Here is a 22114-nt window from a genome sequence, read left to right on the forward strand (position 1 = left end):
AATGCCTGAAATGTATTGCCATTAAAAAATATTTTAAAAAACAAAAACACGAGTCTACCACTAGAGGGCGAGCGAGGTTTTTTTTTGTTTACAACATGTCTATTTTGCTTAGAGACATATCACTAATATTAAAAAAAAATAAAACAGTCTGTTTTAAGGAAAGAGTAAATGCCAGGTTTGATCAACAAAATAAATCGCGAGTGTTAAAGCATCCCCGAATATGTCCAGCTGTTGTGGTCTAAAAGCGTCGCAAAAGGTTTCGAGTACAAGGGGAACAGTCTGCTAACGACACTTCTTTTACGGCAAACGGAATATGGCGGAGGGAGAGAAATCCCCAGACGGACTGGACCTCAGCAAGGTATGGGTTGTACACCGCGACTACACTTGACAGTGGCTCCTGGGACTCCGGGACGAAGCCTTGCAGTGTCATGTGTTGGTTCATGTGTACAATACGGTCTGGCGGCGCAGCGAAAGGATGTAGCACTCGCCAAGCTAGCAGCGGCGGCTAGCTCCCGTGCTAGCTAACTAAACTGGTCAAATGTCTCTGCAGAGGCTACATCACAAACTGCACCCGGACAGCGAGCGTGTGCTCCTGGCGTTGACAGACCAGCCAGCCGGGGGAGATCTGGCTGTGTTCCACCGTAACGTGTTTGTATCCGCCCGGTGGTATTTGGGTTGTTGCTTTTGTCCCATAAGCGGGTAAACATGATTTGGCCATGAGTTAAAAAACATTTTTTTTTTTTTTAGCAAAATGGCCCCATTGTTTTGCACCTCGAACTCTTACAGCCAAGAACAATTGTCCAAGAGGAAACTGAAAGCAAACACAGACACGACAGGCGATTGTCGTTGGCGACGTGGCTCATTAGAACCCGAGCCAGCTCTTTAAAGTATGGAAACATGTATTTTGTGTCTGGTGTAACGCCAGTCACCACGTTTAATTTGCTACTTTGCGTCAGTGCCCGCCTGCCCGGCGGCGAGGTTGTTAAAAACAAACGCATCGTTATTGTTTCCTCGCACTCATTCAGACTGCTGTGACAAAAACAAAAACTAAAGACTAATGGATAATTACAATTATGTAGTAAAGGAGGCACATTGTAATTTGCAAATTCCTGCACAGGTGGGTGTACCGAAAAATGCTTATTTATTTTATGAGCAAAGTATTTTGCAGGTTTGCATGTAGATGAGTGTGAAGTGTCAGCAACACCTCTTTAATCAGACCTTATTGCCAAAACCAGTGAATCACCTTCCAGACAGTGGTTGGTTACCAACCATTACAACAACACTATTGCAACACTTGGGTGGCACCTTTATACTGGATAACATGCTGCGTAGATGATAACAATTTTTATAATTCTTGCTGCTCAGATATCTGGCCACTACAACAAGCCCGTGCGTGCACTTTTCACTCAGCTGCCAGGTAATACAAGAAGTGCCAATGCTTCTGTAGTTCAGCAGAAGGAAGCAGTGTGACTCATTCCTTACAATTATCTCGGGTTACTATAATTGACTGGTACTTTTTATTCTTTTTTTAAAAATCATTTTCTCTTATTCCAAGATGACACATTTAGCCACTGTAGATTTCTAAAGACAAAACAAAGTGGAAGGTCCATGTAGTGGGATCATCAGCATGTTTGGATCTGATTATATAACACTGAAATTGAGTAATTGTAATTACTAACATAACCCCATTGGATTACAAAAATAAAATCTAATCTGACTACTCTTGGATTATTTCTAAATCAAAAATGGAATGTATTGCACTGTACTTAAACTAAATAAATGGACCCAGCTACCGCATTTTGTTGACAAAAATGTTCCCTTTCCCCCGTGAAACAGCTCAAAATATTTTCAATACTAATTCAAATGCATTTAGCATATTCAGCATTTGTACATTAGCTAATGAGTGAAGCCATTGCTATCATTATCAATCATACTGCTGTGGATGACTCAAATGGAAATGTAAACTAAAGTGAACCATCAAACTTTATTTGTTTATCCCTGCCAGAAAATGGTTCACTTGTCTACGAAACCCTGTTTGGCATATGTGCTTTTCATTAGTTAACAGCATTTGTCATTATGGGGGGGAAGTAATGTCCTTTTAAAATTACCATGTCTTGATGAATTAATCTTTTACAATTCAAATATTACCTACTTTTTTTTTAATGCGATGTGGGCTGATTATTTGTGCATATTCTTGGTTATCTGATTACATTCTTGTGATTAGATGTAATCTATTTCTACCCAACCCTTGCTAAAGGTAAATATTTATCTGCGCGCATCACTGTGCAAAAGAAAAAAAGGCCATGGCTCTATGCACTCTGTTAGTGTGTCTGTTCTGTTCTTCAGATGTAATAGTATTTCTGACTTATGAGACAGTGTTCTGCTGGCTACAGTTGTGTGCATTTACTTGTAAGATTCATATGTTTATGCCCTTCTTGTATACCAAGTGCATGTTGATTAGTGAGTAACTGTCATATGTTGCATGGTTTGAATGTTGATTTCTATCCTTGATAATCATTAATTAATAATCCCGTTGATACAAGGACACTCCTGTGATATGGTATATACAATCCTGAGTTATACATAAACGGTGATGGACTTTTAATTTGGCGTGTTAAACTCAAGAACTGGACTCTGCATCCCTCCTTCGTCTGCACTCTCACTTGTACACAGCTTTAGTGTCCTGATCCGACTCCCTGGAGTGATTGTTACCACACCCTTGGATCCACTAACACATTTTCAGACAGTAAGAATAGTGGCTAATCCATATGTCACGCTTCTTTGTCCTGCAGGAATGGCTGCAGGCTGCGGACAGCAGGGCGGAGCTGCTCCTCTACCTGAAGGAGCAGGTGCCTCAGATCTTCTGCTTGAAGAAGGAGTCAAGCCCCCAAGAGAGAGAGGAGATCATGCAGAGCCTACTCTTCCACCCCCTAGAGTGTTTCTTGTTTGGAGAGGATCCTCAGGAGGGTCTGGAGAAGCTCAAGCAGGGAAGCACCTCCTCCCAGCTCTGTGGACGCGTCTTCAAAGAGGGCGAGACAGTCTACTCCTGCAGGTCTGCGTGGACCCTCTGATCCTCTGTACCAACAAAGTTAGAACACCAATAATAGTAGTTATGATTTAAAAAAATATATTGATTTGCTATTAATTTTGAGTTCTGGTTAATGTTGAGATGTAGGTCAAACATATAGTTTTGGTTTTTAAAAATTAGGCATGAAATTGGCTTGAATAAATTATATGTGTATGGCACTCCACAGTGAAATGTGGATGAGTTATAAAGCACAGGACATATATGGGACATATGTACATGGATTGGGAAACAGTACTCAAACATAAACGGTGTGAAGTGCCATATTCCTCACATACATCTGCATATTTATTCTCAATTTTCTTGAGTTGATAATACATGTTAATACATGAGTTGTTTTACATGAGAAAATTATGGTAATATCCACGCATAATTAAGCAATGGAAAGTCAACGGTGAGATAGATGGAGAACTTTATGAGTATACTCAATAAGTTGAAAAAGGTTGGGAACCCCCGGGAACATGGCATCATTTGTTTAGAAGAATTAGGACAGAAAAATGAATCCTACTAACTTGACAAATACTAAAAATATCCTTTTAAAAAAACAACAATGAGTAACTTACAAAATAACTCAAGACGTGTGCATGTGTGTGTGTGTGGGTGTGTTGCTTTAAATAAGCCCAAGCTTCTAATTGTAATTAGCACTTAAAGACATTTAGACAAGGTACATGCAGTATTGTAATAGGACAATGGGCATGTTCCTTCATGCCTTCATCCTCTAATTGAACTATTTTATTGACATGATCAAATCTGGTTCTTGTACAGGGATTGTGCAATAGATCCCACTTGTGTTCTGTGCATGGATTGCTTCCAGGACAGTGTGCACAAAAGCCATCGTTACAAGGTTGGTGTCAGTATGAATATTTATACTTTTTTTAAAAGTCTTAATTAACACGTTTTACTTGAATGACTTTATCAGTCAGTTGTTTCCTACCTTGGATAAATTGGATTTATTAATTTATCCCATTGGTAGGAAATCTCATCAGTGGATTTCTGTTGGGAGATTTCAACATCACATACTAAAGCATCCTTACCTTTCCCTTGTCTAGTCTCTAATGTCAACTTGATGAGCCTCCTGTATTCTCCTTTAACTTTCTACATACACTTAGACCAATGATTGTTTATTTCTGAATCTGAATTTAGTCCTTTCATGATGAACCCCAATGGATTCCCACAGCTATAGCAGTTGTATGTGTTTATATTCCCAGATGCATGCGTCATCAGGCGGGGGGTTCTGTGACTGCGGGGATGTGGAGGCCTGGAAGATCGGCCCCTGTTGCTCCAAACACGACCCAGGGGCAGCCACTGCCATGGTTACGGTGAGTTGCATAACAGAGCGGAAACAGGGATGTGGGAGGGGCGTGCTCGTCCCATTCTGTGTCAGTGTACATTTTCCCATCTTAGCTGTGGATGCTGTTCTCTTGGCTGTGACTTTAGCTCCAGACACGAGAAAGAAAAGCGTCAACTGAGAAAATGAATAACTCAGTTAAGAGATAGGGAGGGTGATAAAGCTGGTGGAAAACTGTCGTTGCTGAGACTAGTTGCGATCAGCCTTTCTACGTCCCTGCTGGACTGTGCAGGGATGAATTCAGTCCACAGTTTCTCCTACCAAACTGCTGCTGGAACACAGTGTGATGATTGGTTGTTCAGCAGTTGTTTGTCTGGCCTTTCTTTGCTGACCAGTGTTTGGGCTTTCCCTTGATAAGATCATGCTCAGCGGCTTTGAGCAGACATGCAGCTTGACGGCTCGGTGCCTTTCTGCGTAAACAGCAGGTGCTTCTATTAACAAAGACGTCACAGGCTGCGCTCTTGCCATCTGCTTTGTGTTATCTACACCATATCTGAACCTTTGCTTAACAAGCAGTGACATATCACATGACCACAACAGTGTCTCCACACTGAGCATGAAAACCCAATTATGCTGCATCCAACCTGTTATTGTTGAGTTTGCCGTAGATTCCACAGTGCTGATTCTCACACTGTGGTCTGACGTCGAGACTGGTGTAAATACACAGACTCGCTATATGTTTAGTTTAGTTAGTATGATAAATGTCAGACATTTGTATGAAATACTTAACTGCTTTGTGGAATGTTTGTTCTCAGGGGATTTTAATATTATTGTGACCAGGCCTGCTGCATGTTTTTTTTCTCTTTTTAAGAAAAATATTTAGACCAGTTCCCTGTCATATTATTATTACCACTGCTGATACAGGAAATGGGGAATTAGTAAAGGTTAAAACAGGAATTTTTGTCCATGACAGATAAGTTACTGTTTCATCTTGGAAAAGTACTGTATGAGAAAAAAGAACGGTTTTACTCATAGAAACGGGCCTCAAAACAAATGGTTTGTTGTCAGAATAATGTGTGATAAATATTCTTGAAAAGTTGAAGACAGTATATGTTACTTCTGGAGCTAAACGCCTCACAAAAGAGTTTCAACATTGTAGGTCCTCTGTGTTTCTTTTTTGTGTGCAGGATGAGTGTGTTTTGGAGCCTGAGTTATATGAGCGCGCTGAGAAGCTGTTCCGGGTTCTTCTGCACTACCTCACGGATTTCTTGGTGTGGGAGGAGAACTTTGAGCTATCAGCCGAACTCCAGCCCCGGTACGAGCCTATCGGATCACTCGAAAATATAAAAACACATTTGCAAAGTGTTCAGCTTAAACGTGACAATGTTTTTCTCCATCCATGCAGACAAAAAGACAATGCGTACTACTGTGTACTGTACAATGATGAGCACCACTCGTACGACCATGTCATCTACACCCTGCAGCGTTCTGTTAACTGTGATCAGACTGAAGCACAGACGCACACACAACTCATTGATAAGGAGGTATTTTAATGGTTTTATCTGCTTTCCTTTACATTGCCATGAAAAGAAAAAGTTAATTTGAATCAGTTCTCATAATTTCACTCTGCACAACTGTTGCACAGGGTCGGCGTGCAGTGAAAAGAGGAACCCTTCGTTCCTGTCAACAAGCAAAAGACCTTATCAGGGTGAATACCAGCCTCTACACCTATTTTATCACTTATTGTGATCATCATTGTTCTGTTTTGCACATCTCAGTGAACTATAACTCTGTCTCTGTTGTGTTTCAGTCCAACTCGGAACACATTTCCCTGCAGCCACTGCGTGTGGAGATCCTCCACGCCGCCATAATGGCTCATCAGACGTTTGCTCTGCGTCTCGGCTCCTGGTTCCAAAAGATCATCAGTTACTCAGGTGCTGCAGTCGTTGTCGTCCCACCAAACACAACCAACTCTCTGTTCTACACTGCTCAGTTGTACATGTTTACTTGAATGTCATACGACTGAGGAACCCTATTTCTCGTGCAGCTGGGTTCAGGCAGGCCTTCTGTCAGGTGGCACTAGAGCCAGGCACAGATGGAGACCGTCCTTGTCTCATCAGCAGACTCATGCTGCACGACGCCAGGATGTACAAAGGCAAGTAGATCTGAGACTGGTTTGGATACAGTGTGGTAGATTAATCTTAAGTAATTTATTTATGACACTAACATGACATTTTTTTCTTGTTTTTTGAAGGAGCTCGCAAGATAGTACACGAGCTGATCTTCTGTAGCATGCTATTGGAGACAGAGTTCAAGAGGCAATTTGCGTTTGAGTTTACAAAGGTAAAAAAAAAATCTAAACAATAGTTGTAAAACTTTTTGGAATATTCTCCTATTTAAATAAGTATATTTCCTGTCTTTATCTTTTCAGCACTTTAAGCAGCTGCAGAAGGACTTTATCCATGATGACCATGATAGGAGTATATCCATCACCGCTCTGTCTGTTCAGATCTTCACTGTACCCACGCTGGTACAGTCTTTTTTTCCTATATATGTATTGTAGATACTGCAACATAGCAGGCACATCATCAATATATGTACTTCTTCACGATTGTGTCTGTGCCGTCACTTAACATCCACATCTTCTCTAGGCCAGACAGCTGATTGAAGAGGGCAACGTCATAAAGGTGGTAGTTGATACAGTTATGGAATTGCTGCGTGAACATCTGGATGACAACAATCGTTTCTTCTTCCTGGGCTACAACTCAGACAAGTTCTCACGCATCCAGGTCATCTTCCACGACCTCAGGTGATTAAACAGGCTTCAGTATAAACAAGTTATTCACTAAACTTATTTTTGATCTTCATGAAAAATGAAAATTTTTTCCTCTCAGATATATCCTGATCAGTAAACCCTCAACATGGACTGACGAGCTGCGGAGACAGTTCCTCGAGGGGTTCAAAGTTTTTCTTGGGTTTCTCAAATGCATGCAGGTAAATAAATGTCCAATCCCTGATTCATTTTTTGATAGCATGTAATAGCAGAACAGGTACATCAGGTGACGGTAACGAGACTTATCCAATGAATCTTCTTTCATTTTGCTTATCAGGGTATGGAGGAGGTGAAGCGCCAGTTTGGACAACACATTGCAGTAGAGCCAGAGTGGGAAGCTGGATTTTCTCTTCAGATCCAGCTCCGTCACATTCTTGCCATGTTTCAAGACTGGTGTTCCTCTGATGTGAGATGTTGTTCAATTTGTCCACCAAACATCTCCATAGCTAGTAGGACAAGTAAAGAAGGGGGAGCATTATGTTGCTGTAATCATATATTGATTATCTCTGCCCTTTTCAGCCCGAGATCTTGCTGCTTGCATTTAAAGAGTGCCACAAAGACCTGATGCAGTGCAATCACCAGCCTTTCCGCAGGGAGGCCATTGACTTCTACATGTGCAAGCACATCCTCCATGTCCGCCCGTACAAAGTGTCTCAAGAGCCGGTCAGCATACATCTGCCCATCTCCAGGCTGCTGGCTGGTAGGAGAACTAATATTTGTGACTCTCAGTAATTCATTTGTATTTTTTCTGTAAATGTTGAACTTACTACTCTGTATATTTTGATCCATAGGCTTGTATGTACTTCTGTGCAAAACAGGAGCAATTGGACATCTGGACAATCCTGTAAGTGACATGAAAAAGAAAATGCAGTTGCATCTACTGTATTGAAGCAATACTCTTAACCTGCACTGCAGGCATCGGAGAATAATATTATTTTCTTTCTGTCGCAGGAGATTTATGACTATACCCAGCTGGTGGAACATCCTCTGCGCTGTGTGGTGCTGGCTGCTCAGGTCTCAGCAGAGATGTGGCGGAGAAACGGACTCTCACTGGTCAGCCAGGTATGCTGCTTTCTTTGGATGCATGAGATGTTGCTATTATTCTGCACCACTTGTTATTTCTTCAATTAACAAATAACAAGTGAATTAACTGTTGCCTCAAATGCGCAGGTCTACTACTACCAGGATGTAAAATGCAGGGATGAGATGTACGACAAGGACATTCTCATGCTTCAGGTTGGTGGCAGTCAGATGTAAAATTTTGTTCACGCTCTTACGCCTCACAGTTTATATAATGTGGTAAAAAATTGTTTTACAGATAGCTGCTTCCAAGATGGACCCCAACCACTTCCTCATGCTGATCTTGTTGAGATTCGAGCTCTTTGATTATTTTAATGGAAGCTGTTCAAGCAAAGACCAGGTAAGTAACATCTACATTTTCATGTAAAAAAAAAAAAAAAGTTACTGTGCCTCCAAATGTGGTTCTCAAAAATGATAATCAACCAATTTTACAGGACGAATTGATACAGTGGAATCGATTGACGGAGGAGATGTTGTACCTGCTGATCGTCATCGTTGGTGAAGTGTCACATTCTATAAATCGTATATGGTTAATCAGCTGCAATAGAACCACACTGTAGTCTGACTGGTGTTCGGTTTTCCAGGTGAGCGCTATGTCCCTGGGATCAGTCAGGTGACCAGAGAGGATGTGACGATGAGGGAGGTTGTCCACCTGTTGTGCATTGAGCCCATGGCTCATAGTAGCCTGGTCAAAGGGCTGCCAGAGAATGTAAGTTGCATAATAGCCCATCTCTAAATGAAAGCGTGGGAATCTTTCAATACACAGTGATAGAGTTTTCAGAACTGTTGTAAACCAGTGTTAAATGTTTACTTTGTAGGAAAGCCATGAAACAGGCCTGGAGACGGTAATCTCCAAAGTGGCCACCTTCAAGTACGTAAAGGCATTGAAACAGCTCATGAGAATAAATCTTGACAACAGCGTTTTGCGTGGGTTTAATCTGTCTCTTCTGCTTCCATTTTTAGAAAACCAGGCGTATCAGGACACGGATTATATGAAGTAAAAAAAGAGCTTCAGGTAGAATTCAACCCTTTCTACTACCATTATTCAAGATCCCAGCATAGCAAGGTAACGCAAGGTCTCTTCATCAGTCTTACATTAACTAATCACAATTCTGTGGAACATTTCAGCTCATTCTTACTTTTCACTTGTTGTAGGCAGAAGAATCTCAAAAGAAAAGGAGAACTCATGAGGGGAATGATAAAGGTGACCAACGTCTTTGCTCTGCCCAGGTTTCTGTCCACTGTGGCTCTTAAATGTGACAACCTTCTCTACTGTGCTCGTTCATTTATAACATTCCCTCTGTTTTGTTGTTGTTGTTGTTGTTCTCAGCTCTTCGTCCCCCGCTGCCCCCAGCCTTCTGCCCGGCCTTCTCCAACATAGTGCGTCTGCTCTGCTGTGACATTATCGTCCACATCCTAAGGCGCGTCCTGCAGAGAGCCGCAGAGGAACGGGCGACTCACTGGACAGAAGCCATGATCCAGAGGGTACACGCATTAACATTTAAAATTTACAGCCTCTACCCTCGTCTGTCTTACTGTTTATATCTCAGAAAGGCTTGTAACTACACGCAAACCTTTACCACACAGGCCCTGCATGTGATTGGTCAGGCATTGCTGGAAGAGAAATCACAGCTTGAGGACAGCACTGTGGAGGAAGTGACCTTTGATTTCAGCCTAAAGGCTCGCAGTGAGTGGAAACCAGTTACCATAGCTCTCAAACATATTTTTCCAGGATTTTTGTGACTTCTAAATTGTTTCTCTTCTTCTCTTCCAGGAATTGGTTCAGAACATGGCAAGTCCATGTTCCTCTTGTTGGCCAAGATTAAGGCTCTTCCTTCCCTTGAAGCTCAGAAAGACATGGTCAAATGGGTTCTACAGGTAGGCCCTCTTTCACATATATCATTAAAAATTAGTTATCAGGTTTTTCTCCTGATATACTTCAGCATTACAGTTACAATTGTATATGTTATTCTTTTTCTTCTAGATGTTTGAGATTGTCAAGTGCCTTAGAGAGAAGTCCAGTCCAACAGCTTCCATGAGTGTGGAGACGACCAAGCCAGAGGAGGTAACAAAAATCAATGTATGATAATTGTGAAATATTTGCAATTTCATTAAATGTGTATATTTACTTTATGTTGAAGCCTTTTACAGACTAAAATTATAATTTTTTACTCATGCAACAATGCACTGAAACATGAGATGTTGCTATTTTTATACAAGACATTCAAAATTCTGAAACGAAACTGCTATTTTCATCTCCTTCATACTAAGAAATCTTACCCCCTCACCCTTTTTTTGTTTGATCCAGAGCGTTCAGGACAAGGAGAAAGCTGAGCGGAAAAGGAAGGCGGAGGCAGCCAAACTCCACCGTCAGAAGATCATGGCCCAAATGTCAGCAATGCAGAAGAACTTCATTGAGTCCAACAAGATGCTGTACGACAACATGCCTGACAGTGGGATGCAGGGAGAGCCTGTCACAATCGCTGATAGGTGAGCAGAGCCGTTGCGAAACTCAACAGGATTTGATTTTTTAAGACTTCAGGTGAACATCTGCACCAAACGAATTCTGTTAATTCTAGTTTGGGTTCCGGTAATTCCTCTAGCTGTCCCATGGAGCAGAGGGAGCTGTGCGTAGCCATCGGGCCCCAACGAGGGTCGACCCCAGCGGAGAGGGAGCTACTGACCTGCATTCTTTGTCAGGAGGAGCAGGAAGTGGTGGCTCAGGGGTCGGCCATGGTCCTGACTGCGTGTGTCCAGAGGTCCACGGTGCTGACACAGTGCAGAGGAAAGATACTGACCAACAGAGCAGACGGTCAGTCTCCATTCAACCAACATCTCGCTTATCTAGTGGAAGCTTAGGGTTTATGAGTAAAAATCTGACTCGAATTCATCTGACTCACGTGTTCATTATATTTATACCTCAAAGGGTCGGGGACATCGTATCCTCGGTTCATGCTTCCTGATCTGGCGGTGGGGACCCACACTGGCAGCTGTGGGCATGTCATGCATGCCACATGTTGGCAGAAGTAAGTCATTACAGGAACATTAATTTGGCCACTTTTGACGATTTAATTAAATATATTTGGACTGTACTCCTCTAATACTGTATGTAGTCTCTAAGATGGCAAAATTGACAGTTACATTTCCATTTAGGTCTGATTCTTTGTATTTTTCTTTCCAGATATTTTGAGGCAGTTCAGAATACAACCAGGAACCGTCTCCACACTGAGCTGATCATTGACCTGGAGAACGGCGAGTACCTGTGTCCCCTGTGCAAGTCTCTGTGCAATACCGTTGTTCCCCTCATCCCGTTGGAATCACTAACATTTAACTAGTAAGTACAGTCCACCCTATTCACACAATCTGCACGGAACTGTTGAACAAACGAGTAGACGTTATTTTATATGTTTGTTTCCTGCATGTAGTGAGAACGCAGAAATAATTGGACAGCATTTGACCATGCCTCGCTGGATCCAGATCATCTCTGCCAGGATCAAAGGACTGAAGTCATTCACTCAGGATAATGGTAAGAAAACGTACCGAGTGAACAATGATTGCGTCTCTGTGGATGAAGCACAGGAAAAAAAGGTATTTCAGTATTTGGCTGAAATGTGTTTTGGAGGGTTGAGGCTCAGTTACAGCTTTGTAAGTGGCCATTTGGTTCAGTTCTTCCACTTCAGGAGTTATTCATTAGAATGCCATCAATCGTCAGTATGCTTTGTATTTATTTGTAGGCATAATGACATTTGATAAAATAATGTGACGTGAGATAATTGATGCTTGTTGCAGATTGCAGCGCAGAGGGAAATAGTGCTGAAGGGGAAACGGGGCTGTGTGGACAGGGCCAGCCGGACTTCAGATCCATTCTCAGCTATGGAGTACAAGAACCGTGAGTGAAAGCATCTGTTCCCTCAATATTACTCAAGCATCCACTTTTCCTGTTGCACCGCCAACTGAATTGTCTGTTGCTCGTTGTCATTAGGAGAAAGTTCTCGGACAGCATAGCGCAGATGCTCGTTGTGTGCGCCACCACGGTCCACCGGGTGGGATTGCAGACGGCGCCCAATGAGCTGTGTCCTCGTGTGCCCCTTATGGCCTGGAATACATGTGCCTTCACTATTCAGGCCATTGGTAGGATATCTCTCTGTCCTTTCATCCTTTTTGAATTATGCAAAATCCTAATCTGTGCCCGTTTCTGTCCCCACAGATAACGTTTTGCAGGAAGAGGAGAAATCGCTCTTTGGGTCCTTACAAAACAGACAGGTTTGAAGCCACATACTGAAAAGTGAACAACTATGACATTTTGATGTATAATGGTCACGTATGTGAAATTCTTCTCTATTTCTAGCTTGCCGGTCTGAAAGCAATAGTTCAGTTTTCAGCATCCCAGAGACTTAAGAGCTCTCAGACTGTAATCCAAAGGCACTTCACAGACATGCTGGGGGGTACGTGGTCCATCTAAGCATTCATTCAACACATCATATTCATTTGTCCTTGTCAAAAACTGTTGTTTCTTCTGACAGTATTGCTGCCGGTTCTGAGTAGAAATAACACCCCATCCCTTCTCGAGGTGGACTTCTTCCATCTGCTGGTGGGTCTTCCATATTGCGTACTTAGAATCAGCTTGTTTGCATCTCTGAACAGATTACATTTCATATATTTGTACTGTTATTAATGACATGTAAGCATATAAGAATAGGGCATTACATTTTCATTTTATTATATTTTAGTGTCAGAATTTACTGTACATTCGAATAAAATCGCCGTTATTTGGATAAATGCAATTTTATAAACGTGGCAGTATCTTTGTGCAAGAACCTTTATGTAATGTATTTGTACTTACTGTGTTTTGTTAGGTGGGGTTGGTGTTGTCTATACCCTCACTGTACCAGGAGGAGGCAGTAGACTTACAGCCGTCTGCCGTCAGCTCTGCCTACAACCACCTGCACATCCTGCATCTGGTCACCATGGCGCACATTACACAGATCCTCCTGTCCTCTACAGGTACAAACAGACACAATTATTTGGTCTAACAATCCTAAAAATACTGCTGCCATTTCTGAACTCGCTCAGAATGCTGCATAATAATGAGACTGATTATGATTGAATGATGATTAAATAATGGTTTAATTTCTGTGGAGATTTCAACCTTGTGGCGGGTGGAGAGGAGACGGAGGAGGTGAGGGCAGCAGCAGAGCTGCACAGTGCAGTGTCACAACACACTGGGAGGTATATTATCTATTATTATTTACTATTCTTTATCTGCCAAAATAAACAAGCAGAACTTACTTTTTAGAAATTAAATTCTCATTCATTTTGAAAGTGGTAAACTAAAGTTAATACTGGACCAGCTTGTAAAACATTCATAGTGAAAGTGAATGTGGTACAACCTCCGTTGCTAATGGTTGACAAACAAAACAAAGATATTTCTGTTACAGTAACATGTGTTGACAGATGCAAAATATCAGCTCTTGACCAGAAAAAGAAGAATTCAATATTTCCTCTGGTATTGTAGCCATGCATCTTTTTTCAAGTAGCATATTTAGCACATCGTGGGAGTGTGGGCAGTTTGATATATCAGGCAGTTAGTTTTCCACCAGCGTGCTTCATAATAAAACTTAACAAGAATTGGACTTGTCTATTTGTAAGGGAAACAGCTTGTGTATCTTCAGCTTGGGTGACTTGATTGTTTTGTGGTGGGCTCACCAGGCTGGTTCCAGATGTGTCTGGTAGCTCTGTCGCAGAAAGAGTGAAGAGAGGAATTGAACCTTTCCTGCGCTGTGCTGCTCTGTTCTTCAATTGCCTTACGGGAGTACATCCTCCAGAGGAACTCTTAAGTACTTCTGGTAGTTCAAACCTTCAGTATTTTATCATCATAATATAGAATACGTGTTGACATGAATTCAAGCTGACGTTTATTTATCTATCGCAGTTACCTCCCAAGGACAGATGGAGGCACTATGCAATTATCTGGCACTACCCTCCAATGTGTTCCAGCTCTTCCAGGAGCACAGAGACACCGTTAATCCACTGCTGCAGAGGTAAGTGATCAGCACTGAGTCAAGGACAGTGTATTTGATCACTTTGCTGAAAAGTGGAGCAGTTTTATGGCAAAACTGTGTCGTCTTTAGGTGGTGTGGGAGCCCAGCTGTAACCAAAGCCCTGAAAGACAAAACCCAGACTGTCAGGTAGACTTTGTTCTTTGTTTTAATTCAGTCTCGCTTTTATTTTGTTAATAAAAGTATCTCCTTTATGATTGATGGATGAACTCTTTCTTCAGATACCCCAGGAGAAGGAATCGTTTGATCGATCTTCCTGAGGATTACAGTGCTCTTCTCAATCAGGCCAGCCATTTTCAGTAAGTGAGAAATTCACCTTCTTTCATTCGCCAGCGCCCGGTGGGAACTCTGCTGTAGATGTTTCAATCTTCTCGTCTCCTCTGCACTTTGTCCTAAGGTGTCCCAAGTCTACAGATGACGAGAGGAAGCACCCAACCCTGTGCCTGTTTTGTGGGGCCATGCTGTGCTCTCAGAGCACTTGCTGCGTCAGCCAGCTAGATGGGGAAGATGTGGGAGCGTGCACCGCCCACGCTGCTACCTGTGGTGCTGGTGTGGGAATGTTCCTGAGGTGGGTCATCAGTCCTGGGTTTTAGACATCAAAGATATTACTTTATCACCTCAGAAAGATTTATTAATTTAATTATTTTGCCTCCATTTTAGTGGATGTCATTTACAATTTCTTGCATGAAATGTGGTAAGTTTGATTTCATGTTGACAGGATAAGAGAGTGTGAAGTTATTCTGATGGCCAGTAAGACTCGAGGAAGCACATACCCTGCTCCTTACCTGGATGATTACGGGGAGACTGATCCTCACCTTGGGTAAGAATCATTGCTTTTGTTTCCCCAGGCAGGTACTGTAGCTTGTTCTTCCATCCTCTCATAATTACAATTGTAAATAGGTCAATACTGCCTCCTACAGGTCAGAAATAACAACTGCAGCATTTTAAATATTTCCTCCACTTGCAGACAGTATTTGCTACATTTAGACCGCCGATATTACTATTTTATACTTCTACGCCACAACATTTTAAAGGGGAAATATTTAACTTTTTTTACTTGATTATATTTATCTGACCGTTAAAATTATGATCAAGATTTTATTTTTATAAGATATGAAGCGTTGTTATAGATAAATAAACACAACATGTTACTTAGTTAAACTGCCATGAAAGCTTGAATGCAACGGTATCAACCATCAATACAATAATTAATGACATAACTCCCATAGGGGCATAGTGAGTCCTTATTTTGATATATAGGTTTGTATTAAAAAAAAAATTTTTTAAGTACATTTTGTCAATTTTATTTAAGTCAAGGATATAAATATTTCTTCTACCACCCAAGAATGCTCTCACCAAAAAAAACAGAATGATCACTGCGAAAAGTGAAGCTAGGCACTACTATCATTTTGTCCCATCAAATGTATCTTGTGTTCTTTAGGACAAACCCCTGAATCATATAGTCGTCTGTGTTTTTAATTTCTAGAAGGGGCAATCCATTGCACCTCTGCCCAGAGCGCTACAGGAAGCTGAACCAGCTGTGGCAGCAACACTGCATCCTGGAAGAAATAGCCCGCAGCCTGGAGGTGGTCAACGTGATGTTTGCCTTCGAGTGGCAGACGTTGTGAGGATTGCTCCAGCTGCGGTGGCCGGGAAAAATAGAGCACAGCCATTGAGCGCAATCTGCTCCAGTGCTTCTGAGGCATACACACATGCGCACGCACACACACACACACACACACGCACACACACACACACACACATTACATATTAACACAAGCAAATAACCATCCTACAAACAAAGGAGCAGCCGATCCCTCCATAATAAAAGACCTGCTGGAGTCCAAAGAAGTTGGACAGTCACACGTTGCAGAGGAAGAAAAAATGGAGGAAGATGGATTATGTGCGAACCCAAGTCGCCTTGTTTTAATTTGATTGTCTGCTGTGAGAATAAGTTTCTCCTCAAGTAATCCTTATTTGCAAAGAGGCTCATTCAAATAAAGACAAACATCAGATGCACACTGACATGTTTCTGTTACCAGTTTCTGTATTTGATTTCAATCCTGAGTGATGCTGTGAATTCTTTGCATTCTCTTTTTTTGTGTTAGAAATGATTTGTCATAAGTTATAATGTTGTCTCTCCATTTGGAAATGTGTTGGCTTGATCAGATATCCTGTACATTTTGGTTTTGCCCATTACTTATGTAGATGGTTCAAATAACGGAGCCGTGAGCTACTGTTACCTTTACGTACATATAGAACTTTGCTATGGATAAAACATTTATAGAATATATTTTCAAAACTGATTCTATACTCAAGAAGTATACAGTTGCCTGCTTCAATGACTTCCTGATATAGAAGTTTTTCTGAATAACATACTCAGACATATTTTGAAAGTATTAATTTGTTCTCACCAACCTTAAAAAACAACTTATGTGAATATGAGTTTATGGGATGCTCCATTACAAAAAACAAAATGTATTATCCCAAACTGACTTAGAATGATAAGATATTTACTGCTGTAATAGGTCAACCTTTCAACGTGTTTATTCACATAAAAATCAAATTTAAGTTAAGAAACTATTGCAATATTCTATTTAAGACAAAAAATTTAAATTGTATTGAAATCTAATGATATATTTTCAGTTGCATTCATTTTTTTTTTTTTATCATTTTCAGGAAGAAAAAAAAATGTGAATATCATATTTCTTTTTCCCTTTGTGTTGTTAGTCAGAACTACATGAGACTTCCAGGTTGTGGGAATAAAGACACAAGCTTATCTACACATGAACAGTTCCTGTGCCCTGAATCAATCAGAGTGCAATAGTATCACAATCTCCACTAAGTAAAAATAAAAAAATATGTAAACATTTTCAATGTCTTGTTCACATACAATAAATGAATGAGCCATTCTTCACCATTAATATTGGGGTTTTTTTGTTCCCAATAATATTTTTATCCCCACTCCAGGTGAGACAGGCCGTTTCACAAGACAGGATTGACTTCTCGCAGACAGAACTTTAACTTTATTAACTTACACACTTTACTTTCAAGTGAGAAAGAAACCAGCCAATAAAAAGCAAACAAAGTCGATCAGTTTGAAGATCAGTGACAGTGAAGCCAACTGACGAGGTTCATCGTCCAGCTTTTCATAGCCCGTCCCAGTGAAAAGTGTTTTTCCGTAGACAATTAGACCAGTGGCTTCGCTGAGGCACATGAGATTCAGTGATGGCTTGGACTTCTGTCTGTTAATTGGGTTTCAATCACTATGTTTATTATATTGTTGACTAACCTCAGCAGGCCATTGTTCGCTAATGTATCTAAAATGATACTATTGTTCCATCCAACCAGGACTAATGTGAACTTTATCATCATGCTCTTCCAGGTCCTACAAAGCCTGCTCGGCTCGTGGCCAAATCACCCTAATCCTTCATGAGTAAAATGTAACATATATACTATGACATACTGATACAAAAATCATTGTCTTGACTGTATTTTCTGACAGTCAAGACAAATGAAATCAGGCAGGAAAAAAAAATCTTTTCCATATATGTTGTTCATCAAACAGTATTTCATGCTTGACCTCCAAGTTCATTTTGATTCCAGTGTTACAGCCAACGTGTGTGTGAAGCTGTTTTGGATTAATTTTGCCAAACCATAACGGCAGGAAACGAGATATCTGTGAACAACAGAATTTGTAAACATCAGATTACAGTACAGTTGAGTTCTGATGTGTTGGAAAATGTGTACGGTGATTTATGTTATGGTGTTTGCATCATGACAGGAGCACATGTATGGAAAGATTTTCGATAGATATATGGTTGGAAAAAGTTTAAAAAAGGCATTATCTGCACTACAGAAAAGATTTCTTTCAAGAAAATGTATATGTGTGTATTTCATTTTCTGCACACAAACCTTTGTCAAGTATTTCTCAGCTGTAATTCTTGAGCTCACTGAACGTCTCTTTTGAAGTAGTCTGAGTGTTTGGGCCTTCAGTAACGCTGAGGCCTTTAGTTAGAGGAAGGTCAACTGGCTTCAGGTATCTGCTTCGGTGACACGTTGTCTGGCCCATAATGTGCTTTGGAGGTGGAGGGGACATTGATGTTGGGGTCTCCGTTGTTGGCTGTGTCTATCTGGTTGCACTTGCCGAGGCTCTTGATGATGTTCAGGTTTGTCCGGGCTGTTTCCATGAAGCTGTTTTCCAGCAGCCAGCCGTCGGACTCAGAGTTGGGATCGCCCTGCCGCAGCACGTTTTCCAGGGAGGTTTGCAGGTAACGGACGCCTGTCAACACAGACAGCTGAAAAACAAGACACACAGACCTTTACTGCAGAGTGGATCAAACAAAACACAGACAAAATCATGATGTGAAAAGTCATATCGTAAAAAAATCACCTGAATGAAGCCCTGGCAGCACACCATACCCACCATCTTCACTGGCTTCCAGTCAAGTCCTGCATAATGTACAAAATCCTCCTCCTCACCTATAAATCCCTCTGGCCCTCGCCCCCCGGTGTCTGTCTGTCTGACCTCCAACCCTACACCCCATCCCAGAACCTACAGTCCTCGGATGCGAGTTCTGCTCCCCTTCCCACCTACCAGCCTGAGAGTCAGTGGTAGGGCACTCGGTGTGGTAGCCCCCCGCCTCTGGAACTCCATCTGCCATGTCCCATCTCTGGACACATTCTGAAACAACTCCCACCTGGTCACAAAAGCCTCTGACCCATAATGTCCACATCCCAAGCTTAACTACTATTATTTTCTGTCCATGGATTAGCACTTTTTAAATCAAATTTTGATGTAATAATTTGTATCTGCAGGTCTGCCACCCGATGAAAATGAGTAGAGGAGAAGAGGCAAGTCCACTTCCAAGTGCTGCACGGAGGACAGCGGTGCTACTCGAGGATTATAACAAGTGTGTGAAGTGAATGAGCAAAAACTGTGTTAATGCAAAGACTGAGGCGACTCCTATCTCGGCCTTGACTAATAATAGATAAGAACATGAGAGTTGTAAAAGTATAGGAACAGCAGGATGTAGCAGAACTCTTTTTCTTTATGTACTCCACACTCATCCAAACCTGGCATCTGTCGTCCCCACAATGCAACTTGACCAGCAGCGCGGCTCTCTCTGGAGCCACAAAGCGCTTTATACGACTTCTCATCCGTAGTCGTAGTCCCAACACCTGTACAAACACCTTGATGTGTACATTTTTTGTGCAGATTCCCTTTAGGTTACCCCATTAGGACATTCTGTTGGTGCCAGCTTGCCTTTCCCTACCTCGAACAGCCAGGCGATGAGGACCGCGAGGCCGATGGACTGCATGATGTAGTTGTAGTGCTCCAGCAGCGCCCGCCGACAGCCTTTCCTCCACAGGTTCAGCTCCTCCGTCTGGTGCTCGTAGTTGAAGTGGGCAGAGTTGTTGGTGACCTGCTGCTGGATGCAGGGCCGGGGGGAGTTGATGTTGCAGCAGCTGAAGGGGACTCCGTCCATCAGGTACTTCCCCTCCACGTTGCTCCTTAATCGGCTGCACAGCAGTAAACAAAAAGAGTGAGATATTTGATCGGTGTGTGTCGTTGTCTGGGACTGTGTAGAGATTATTGGTGGAGTAAGGATGTTACCCAAGTGTATTGAGATGAGCTTTGATGAGGGAGGTATGAATTTTTAAGGAGAACAGGGGGGATGATTTGACTTTCACTCCCCTGAAATGTATATTTCAGCTGTCCCTTGTGATAAAATATAAGTAATGTGCTCAGGGGGTCACTAAAGGATGCCACTGCCACAAACACAGGACAACAACTCTGTCACTGCTTCAGGGCTTGATTCCCCCCCCCATCAGTAAATATCAATAACTTTTTTAATTATGACCACAGCTACACTTTGAAGATCCATGAAGGTTTCCGTGGTGTCCGGCCCACGAACCAGTCCCTTCTAAAGTAATCTAGCAAAAGCTGTGAGATTATGTCAGTAATTCGTCTGTTTGTCCTCCTGACCAGGAGCTCAGCTGTGCCAGAGCCGGAAAGTCTGCTGGGAGACGTCCAAAACCACTGAGAGACGCTCAGGCAACAGATTTCATCACCCACTGTTTTTGGGTCCAGACCAAGAAAGTCTTCAGGCCTCCTCTTTACTTCTCACAAACGAATGTGTCTAATTGGTAAACGTCTCAGCGTCCATCAGTAGAACAGTCATACAGCACAGAACAGGACCTAAACATATTCTCTCCCACTATTCCACAAAATAATCACAATGCTCATTTTATCAGCTACTAGTTAACATGTTTGTTTGCTCCACTTGATTATCAGTAATTATTAATGTTGTCAGCAGTAATTATTCATAATAACTGTATGTATTTTGACCCAGTCATTACCTGTGTGGTCCTTTGAAGTAAAGTGTGTTGCAGCGTTTTCTTTCCCTCTCTCATTAATCACTGTCCCTTTTTCACACCATTTTAAAGTGTTAATAGAAACACAACAAATTTCCTTTTTGTCATTCTGCAGTTTGTACTTACTCCACCACCTCTTTGTGGGACATGTCCAGGTAACGGTTGCTGATCCACTGGATTTGGAACCAGTCTCTGTAGCCACTGTTGCCGCAGCAGTGGAACTCTATCTGCAGAATGTCCACAGTGCGCTTCAGGAAACACCGTCCCGGTGTGTCCGTGTCCTTGTAGAACCTCATGGCCTCTGTCAGCCCCAGGTTCAGAGACTCGTCCAGCTCCCCGCGCATGCTGTAACACATCAGAGCCCCCACCAGCACGCAGAAGGTGAAGAAGAAGGTGCATATGATGTAGGGCAGCATGATCAGCTTCCAGCGCAAGAACTTGGTGGTGTCCACACAGTCGTAACAGATCTTCCCACCCAGGAAGTTGATGGCACAGGCGATGAGGCCCACGGCTATGAGCATGTTGGGCACGTACTGGATGTCCCTCTCAGCCATCAGTTCTCCTCGCTTGTTGATCTCCACCTTGAGGAAGAGCCCCAGACTGAACAGGATGGCCCCCGTCACCACTGAGATCCAGTTGAGGATCCACAGCACCTGGGCCAACTTGTCCCTCTTGGTCTTGGTGAACGTCACTCTCAAGACCGCCATCGTGTATTTATCCTCTCTCCTTTACAGTCCGGTGGGGAGGCGGGGATTAAGGGTGGGACACAGGTAGATCAGGGGAGAGGAACACGTTATCCCCCAGGGGGTGCAGGGGACCAGTGGGAGGGGGGTTAGTTGAACAGTTCTCTGCAGGTCCTCTTATAAGCAGCTTAGCTCGGTCGTCATGATCAATATCAATATCGTGTGGATGCTGCATTATGGTTATACTGCAGGTGCTGACAGCTCTGTGAGACTGTAGTGGTGAGAGTGGGACAAATTAATATTCTCACATTAACAGCACAATTTATTAAAATGGAAAAAACACAAAAAATCAAACAATGCAATGACACAGGATCAGTTGTACGCAAACTGTGAGAAAAAACAGGGAAAAGATCGGCAGCAAATGAATGGGTTTAATAGACAAACTAACTTCCCCTTTCATCCAGTGATTCTTGCACTTATGTCTGCAGAAAGTTCCTAGAATAAAACCTGAGGAATAGCTGACCGCTGATAATAAAAATGAAAAAAAACAAAGACTTCCACTGTACCTTCCTTTGCCTGGTCAGCATTCACCTTGGAAATCTGTCACCGTTCTCCCCTCGTTTTCAGTTTCCTTTCCTGCTGACATCCTCAGATTTAGTCCTGAGAGAGCGGAGTGGTCGTAGTGACACAGTTAGTAAGAGGGCAGCC

General features: G+C 42.2%; 2 protein-coding genes across 5 annotated transcripts; one reads left to right on the forward strand and one right to left on the reverse strand.

The window, feature by feature from the left end:
• The first annotated feature begins 87 nt into the window (after positions 1-87).
• Positions 88-17269, forward strand: ubr1 (ubiquitin protein ligase E3 component n-recognin 1). Of its 4 annotated transcripts, none has more exons than XM_035611205.2 (47): positions 88-358; positions 2793-3052; positions 3851-3929; positions 4294-4404; positions 5561-5688; positions 5779-5917; positions 6019-6081; positions 6184-6307; positions 6421-6528; positions 6628-6716; positions 6805-6903; positions 7025-7182; positions 7268-7367; positions 7484-7612; positions 7726-7906; positions 7998-8050; positions 8158-8268; positions 8377-8442; positions 8525-8626; positions 8721-8784; positions 8871-8995; positions 9105-9157; positions 9250-9352; positions 9442-9490; positions 9617-9771; positions 9874-9973; positions 10061-10164; positions 10271-10366; positions 10595-10776; positions 10866-11098; positions 11213-11312; positions 11468-11620; positions 11712-11812; positions 12076-12175; positions 12269-12417; positions 12494-12549; positions 12635-12731; positions 12810-12877; positions 13143-13290; positions 13428-13515; positions 13996-14132; positions 14219-14327; positions 14418-14474; positions 14567-14644; positions 14743-14913; positions 15064-15165; positions 15832-17269. In XM_035611205.2, exons 1-47 carry the CDS (start codon positions 314-316, stop codon positions 15971-15973), a joined length of 5265 nt encoding a protein of 1754 aa, XP_035467098.1. In that variant the 5' UTR covers positions 88-313; the 3' UTR covers positions 15974-17269. The 4 variants fall into 4 exon arrangements, with proteins under 4 accessions (XP_035467098.1, XP_035467100.1, XP_035467101.1 ...); XM_035611207.2 differs by having other exon boundaries at positions 10271-10351; XM_035611208.2 differs by having other exon boundaries at positions 89-358; positions 10890-11098.
• Positions 17252-22114, reverse strand: prph2la (peripherin 2-like a). The gene is made up of 4 exons (XM_035611218.2): positions 21973-22114; positions 20850-21677; positions 19622-19868; positions 17252-18643 (listed from the first exon to the last, which is right to left on the reverse strand). The coding sequence occupies exons 2-4, from the start codon at positions 21428-21430 to the stop codon at positions 18371-18373; spliced, it is 1101 nt and encodes a 366-aa protein (XP_035467111.1). The 5' UTR covers positions 21431-21677; positions 21973-22114; the 3' UTR covers positions 17252-18370.

Source organism: Scophthalmus maximus, chromosome 15 (assembly GCF_022379125.1).
Source record: "Scophthalmus maximus strain ysfricsl-2021 chromosome 15, ASM2237912v1, whole genome shotgun sequence".
Classification (NCBI taxonomy): Eukaryota; Metazoa; Chordata; class Actinopteri; order Pleuronectiformes; family Scophthalmidae; genus Scophthalmus; species Scophthalmus maximus.